This window comes from Oreochromis niloticus, linkage group LG11 (genome assembly GCF_001858045.2).
Source record: "Oreochromis niloticus isolate F11D_XX linkage group LG11, O_niloticus_UMD_NMBU, whole genome shotgun sequence".
Classification (NCBI taxonomy): Eukaryota; Metazoa; Chordata; class Actinopteri; order Cichliformes; family Cichlidae; genus Oreochromis; species Oreochromis niloticus.
In genome coordinates, this window is record NC_031976.2 from 23,067,397 (window position 1) to 23,073,634 (window position 6,238).

Consider the following 6,238-nt stretch of genomic DNA (forward strand, 5'->3'; position numbering starts at 1 on the left):
AGTCACCGTTCTGTTGTCTAAATCGAGGTATGGCAGGTTAGACAAGAACTGGAGTGAAAATCAGTGGAAACGGGTCTTTTAGACTTACAAATCCAAATCATCACCACTGATGTTTACATGTGTTCCAATAAATTGCTGCACCTATTTCACATTTTCAGAAAATATAAAGAAATTTCTTGTATATGTTTTGTAATTCACAAGGTCGTTTCATTTATTTATTGTCATTCAGTTACCTAAAAACGTTTATAGTTTTATTCTTTAGTTGAGATTAACTATAATAACCTTGCTAAAAATACATTTAAAATGGGGATTCTGACGATTTCTAAAAGGAGTGAAGTTATCCTATCATTTTAAATGATCTCGGACGCTCTTGCATACCTGTTAGTGTTTATTACCCATATGATAATTTGAATATTACACCTGTAATTGGCAGTACTTTGGTGGCTGTTGATTCTTCCTTCGGTGTTGTGTGCGCTCTGGAAATAACCAATCAGATCAGCTCTATCTCGGTCCGGAAGCTGTGTTGTTTACATTTTCCAAGATGGCGGCGGGAATGTATTTGGAGCATTATTTGGACAGTAAGTGAATTTGTACGTGCTTCTGATGCATTGAAAAACATCCTTAGTCGTTTTATAGTTTAATTTCTTTGTGTAGTGTATCTCCTGATCAGCTTCAGTGCGGAAGGGAGTGTTCTAACGGTTTCCTAATGGTCAGGGGTTTAGGCTCAGTCTATTTGCTGGAACAGCGCGTCGCACGGGAGCAAAGAAAGGCTCGTAAGCATTCTGTATTGCCACTACTGGCACAAGTTAAATGCAGTTAGCATTCATAGTCAGCTGTATTTGTGCCACTTGTTGTTTAATGGGGTGCTTGAGAATTTTAAAGCTTAACCGAAAAAGCATCACTTCAGACATTAGATTGAGCTAGCCAGTGTTGTTATTTCATTGTTTCGTGTTGATGTCTTAAAAATCTTTGTTCTCCTGCCTTCCTGCCACACCAGGCATAGAAAACCTGCCATTCGAGTTGCAGAGGAACTTTAATTTGATGAGGGATCTAGATCAACGCACAGAGGGTAAGCTCAGTGAACACGGATCTTCATTAACCCACAAAACACGGTACTTTATAATGGAGGTAAATGGGTTACCCCCACACAGGGACCCCAACGAAAGTCCGAGGAATCATTAGATTACTAACCAAAAAAAGCCTTGTTCTAAAAAAAACAACCCTAATTATTGTTATTATTGTTTTCTTCTTATTATCACCTGTATGTACTTTTATTTAGTGCTCTTAAATTGACCCAGCTCGCACCCTATCTCAATGTGTAATGAGGAGTCGCATAATAACATTTTTAAGTCATCTTGATTTATATATTACTTTTTAAACCCCAAAACAAATAAATGATCAACAACATTAAAACAAGAATAAGGAAATTAAATAAATACAAATGATAATAATAATAATAATAATAATGATAATAGTAGTAGTACAGAGTAAAAACAGTTAGGTGTGTTATTATGTATTTATATGTCCTAAGCAAAAACATTTTTAAAGGTTTGGTGTGGTGGTTAGTGCTGTCTACTTACAGCAAGTAGGTCCTGGGTTTAAATCCAGTTGAAGTCCTTCTGCCTGAAGTTTACATGTTCTCCCGGTACTTGTATGGGTTCTCTCCGGGTGCTTTGGCATCTTCCCACAGTTCAAAGACATGCATGGAATTAGATTAATTGGTGATTCTAAATTTGTTGTCTGTCTGTCAGTGTTAGCTGTGCAAATAGAAGGGCAAGCTGTGCAGGGTGTATCCTGCTTATGGCAGCTGGGATAGGCTCCAGCCACCCCAGCAACCAGAAACGGATAAGGAGAAGAAGATGAATGGATAGAACCCAAAAGTTGATGAACATTTTTGAAGCCTTAAGATCATAATTCACTGTTTTAGGTTGCTGGTTTTATGCCAGTTAAATAAGAAAACTGAATATCCAATTGTGTTATTTTAAAAAACATTTTGACTTATTTGTGTGAGGTATTAAAATTATATTCGTAATCACAGACAGCATTGTTTAGAAGTTCTTCTCATCTTTTTTAAAAAAAAATTATGATTATTATTATTTTTTTAGATCTTAAAGGCCAGATAGACTCTCTGGCTAAAGAATACACTGCCAACGCCCGGACTCTCTCCTCTGAGCAAAAGCTGTCCATACTGAGGCAGATCCAGCAGTCATACAGTAAATGCAAGGAGTTTGGAGATGATAAGGTGCAGCTGGCCATGCAGACCTATGAAATGGTTGGTATCTTAGAAAATAAACATATTTTAGACATGTTTATTAGAAGAAATAACTTTATAAATACACTGCCCTGTATTTGAGTAAGCATGGCCTGAATTTTGTGCAGGTGGATAAACACATCAGACGTCTGGACACGGATCTGGCTCGGTTTGAGGCTGACCTGAAGGAAAAGCAAATCGAGAGCACAGACTATGATTCCACCTCTAGTAAGGGGAAGAAAGGTGGGTTAACACTGTATTTGCCCCCAGTTTTTTATTTTGTTGAATTAGTTACGTGCTCAGTTAAGTAAATCCATACTCATTATAATGTATGTCTTGCATGCTTTTGTAATCCCAGGAGATTCCAGGCAAAAAGAGAAGAAGGCAGCTAAAACGAGGTCTAAAGTGAAGAGTTCAGATGAAGACGGCAGTCCTAAGAGTGCACAGAAGAAAGTGAAACTCCTTCAGCCGTATGTTGGGCACTGTTTAGTTTTTGATGGTCTCGTCATTGTTATTTCTTTTTCTCACACACAACATTTTTTAATCATCAGAGGAGAATTCAACAGCCCTTCTTCCAACTTTGGGAACGTGCACCCATCCGATGTGCTGGATATGCCAGTGGACCCCAACGAGCCCACCTACTGCCTATGTCATCAGGTCTCCTATGGCGAGATGATCGGCTGTGACAACACTGATGTGAGTTTTGTATTAAAATGCCCTCTTACACTCAATCAGAGGACACATGAGATCGGTATAGACACAAGTTTACATTTAATGTTGATGAATGTGTGTTGTCGTTTGAAAAGCTACATGGTTTAGAGCACAAGTCTTTAACAGAAAAAGAGCGCAAGTGTAGCAACCAAAATGTTTACACTGAAAACTATAGCAAATAATAAAGTCTTTGGTTGACTTTCTGTTAGGTATAAATCCTTTACAGACTTCAAATATTCACGTATTTTCTTGTTGTTCATCAATGTGAAGAGGCTCATTTGATATAAAATCAAGAAAATATGAAAATACTTCCCATCTGTATCACATGTTTTTTTGTTGTTGTTGTAGGTAAAAAAAAAACTGAGATAGCTGGGTTAGGCTCCAGCCCATTTGTGACCCTGAATTTGACAAACACTTAAGAAAATAAATGCATGGATATTACTTTAATCGATTTAATGAAGCAAATCAAAATTTAGGTAATTAAATACTATCAATGTATTTTGAGTTACAGGTACTTAAAGCACATAATAGTGGGCAGAAATTTTGCACATCTTTGTTTGCCTCATTTTTTTTTTCCCCCCAGTATTTTTCAGCCATCAAACGTCAGAAGAGCTGTAGCTAAACGAAAATGTTAGGGCTAAAAAACATTTAAGCTCTGTGAGAAACCTCAACCAAATCAATTTTATAACCCACTTCAAGTGTCATAATATGAAGACAAATCATACAGAGTAACAGAAACAAGCACTGGTGTTCTGAACGCTTTATATATTTTCTGATGTTTTCTGGCTCTTTTCACTGGAGAAAAGAGCATTTTGTGTAAACACACAGAGGAGGCTAGACCACAGAGGGTCTTGGGATGCTTTCTTTGCAGTTTCTTGCTTCATTTTGCTTGTGACAGTTGTCTTTTGGCATAAGATGGCATGTCCCTTTTTATTGTCTTTACTGAACTTGAGAGGGAGATGTCCGGTTGTTTGGGTTCAGTGTGCTGTCCTTATCTGCATATCCACTGATCCCATTTTGTTTGGCAATAACAAAATGAAATATATTAATCATTGCCCACTTTTATTTGAGTTATGTTCTGTTATGTTTCAATATGAACCAAATGAAAAGAGGTCTGGTTATAGTGAAATACTCACACACATCCCTCTGATGTTGTCAGAACCACCAAACATAGGGAAACAGGTTTTTTTTTTTTCATTTAGTGTTTATGGCCGGTATATTTTTAACTTGGCAGAATATACATGTGTTTGTTTTAACCAGTTACAGTATGTGGAAAGGTTTTTTTTTCCAAGATGACTGGTCTTGTCAGTTTTTAGCTTATTCTACAGGAGAAGAATGTTCATAATTGGACACATCAAGGAAAGGAGCATAGAAAAGAGAAGAAAATGAGGCTGCATTAACAAAAATACAGCAGCTACTTTAGTAGTTTAGACCTGTTCAGCTGTTCATTAATGCAAAGAACTAATTAGCCAGTCAATGACAGCAACTCAATGCATGTAGCTATGGTCAAGGACCTGCTGAAGTTTCATCTGAGCATCAGAATGAGGAAGAAAGTTGAATTAAGTGACTTTGAATGTGACATCATCACCATCGTGGAGCTTCATGGATATGCGTCTGACAAATCTGCAGCAACTGTGTGACGCTATCATGTCAGTTCGGACCAAAATCTCTGAGAACGTAATCAACACCTTGTCTCTGTGCCACAAAGAACTAAGCAGCTCTGAAGGCAAAAAGAGGTCTAACTTGGTACTAGCAAGACCTACCTAATAAAGTCTCTGGTGAGTGCACATTTATGCAATAAAGGCAAAGCCAGACGGTTGTGGAAAATGGTTTAATATGTAGTAAATCACCTTCTAGTTCTAATTTCCCGTTACTTATTTGCTTATAATGGCGTTTTAAGTGGATGGAGCCCTGCTGTTATCAGATTTAAAGATCCATCTGTACATCTTAACAAAGGAAGAGAGGTTGCATTTGGAAGTGAGTAAATGACAATGTGTCCCTTTGTGACATTTAATAAAGCGCACAAAATGTGGTACCTTCACTGGTCCCTTTAATGAAGGAATGATATTATTTATTTTAATATCAATAAATACCATCCACATATCAAAAAAGGTCACGACTGTATAATTGTATCATACAGAGCTGAATCTGCGAGCATTAAATCAGATTAATAATAAAAAATAGAAGCTGAAATGGTATTATGTGTCTGTTATACTTTATAAAGTGCATGTACAGGCTCTCTCTTACATACATTTCCAAGATGCTAACCATAAATTAAGACGCTGCAGCCCGGTGCCACTCGCTGTGTGGATAAGGTCACAGATGGCAGTGTGACTGATTTATTAGCAGAAGCCACACTGTGAATATTACATGTGATGGCTCTTTTTGAACAGATTGTTCTCCATCATGTGTTCTAGAAAAATGTGATTTTTGTCTGTCCCAACTGCTTCATTTGCACAAGACTTACCAGTATTTTTTTTGTTTTTGTCTTTTTCCAGTGCTCCATTGAGTGGTTCCATTTCGCATGTGTGGGACTGACAACCAAACCAAGAGGCAAATGGTAAAAAAAAACTAAAGTGAAATTGAGACTGTGATCTAATTTAACAAATGTGTTCAGTCAGAGTGTTGAAAGTATGCACCCTCACCACTCTTCATTTATGCTATGCAGGTACTGTCCACGGTGCTCTCAGGACAGAAAGAGGAAGTGAGAACACCTGGTTCTCCTGGAACGAAACACGGACTCTGATCAGATGGAAAATGAGAAGAATATTTCTTCATTAGTTACTAGAACTTTTTGTTTCTCATCTTCCTTAACATTTGGTGCTTTTTAAATTTTGGTTTACGTACTTGCCTTGGTCTGATGCAGAATGTTTGAAGGAGCCAAGTGTTACAAATGTATTTAAATTTTGCTTTTTAAAAAAACAAAAATGGTTAACACTAATTTTGAGTTTTTGTTGTTACCTTTGGTGCTCTTTTTGTGACTTTTTTTTTTTTTACATTTTATTTTCTGAGTGATTAATAAACACTATAACTGCCCATAATGGTATGACATTTGAATTTTCCATAATACTCTATACCGTATTCACATGTACAACTACAAAATTGTATTTTCTTCCAAAAAAAAGACCATGGATGATTTGATGCTTTGTCATATGGTTAGTTTCTTGTGCTTAGCCTTGGAACACTAGTTTAATTTTTCGATATAAGAAGAGGGAAAATTTTAAAAAAAAATGCTGCAACTTGACAGTATTAGTCACCTGTGGTAGTGAATTGAAC

General features: G+C 36.8%; 1 protein-coding gene across 2 annotated transcripts; it reads left to right on the forward strand.

The window, feature by feature from the left end:
- The first annotated feature begins 438 nt into the window (after positions 1-438).
- On the forward strand, positions 439-6,184 carry ing4 (inhibitor of growth family, member 4). Of its 2 annotated transcripts, none has more exons than XM_003450572.5 (8): positions 439-578; positions 998-1,069; positions 2,106-2,272; positions 2,380-2,494; positions 2,610-2,721; positions 2,803-2,947; positions 5,461-5,522; positions 5,631-6,184. In XM_003450572.5, exons 1-8 carry the CDS (start codon positions 542-544, stop codon positions 5,668-5,670), a joined length of 750 nt encoding a protein of 249 aa, XP_003450620.1. In that variant the 5' UTR covers positions 439-541; the 3' UTR covers positions 5,671-6,184. The 2 variants fall into 2 exon arrangements, with proteins under 2 accessions (XP_003450620.1, XP_025767533.1); XM_025911748.1 differs by lacking the exon at positions 439-578 and adding an exon at positions 621-773.
- Positions 6,185-6,238: the final 54 nt, after the last annotated feature.

Coding starts and splice junctions, on each gene's coding strand:
- ing4 (XM_025911748.1), top strand. CDS start 707: ATGGTCAGGGGTTTAGGCTCAGTCTATTTGCTGGAACAGCGCGTCGCA. Junction 2,273..2,379: donor CCATGCAGACCTATGAAATG/GTTGGTATCTTA, acceptor AATTTTGTGCAG/GTGGATAAACACATCAGACG. Junction 2,948..5,460: donor TCGGCTGTGACAACACTGAT/GTGAGTTTTGTA, acceptor GTCTTTTTCCAG/TGCTCCATTGAGTGGTTCCA.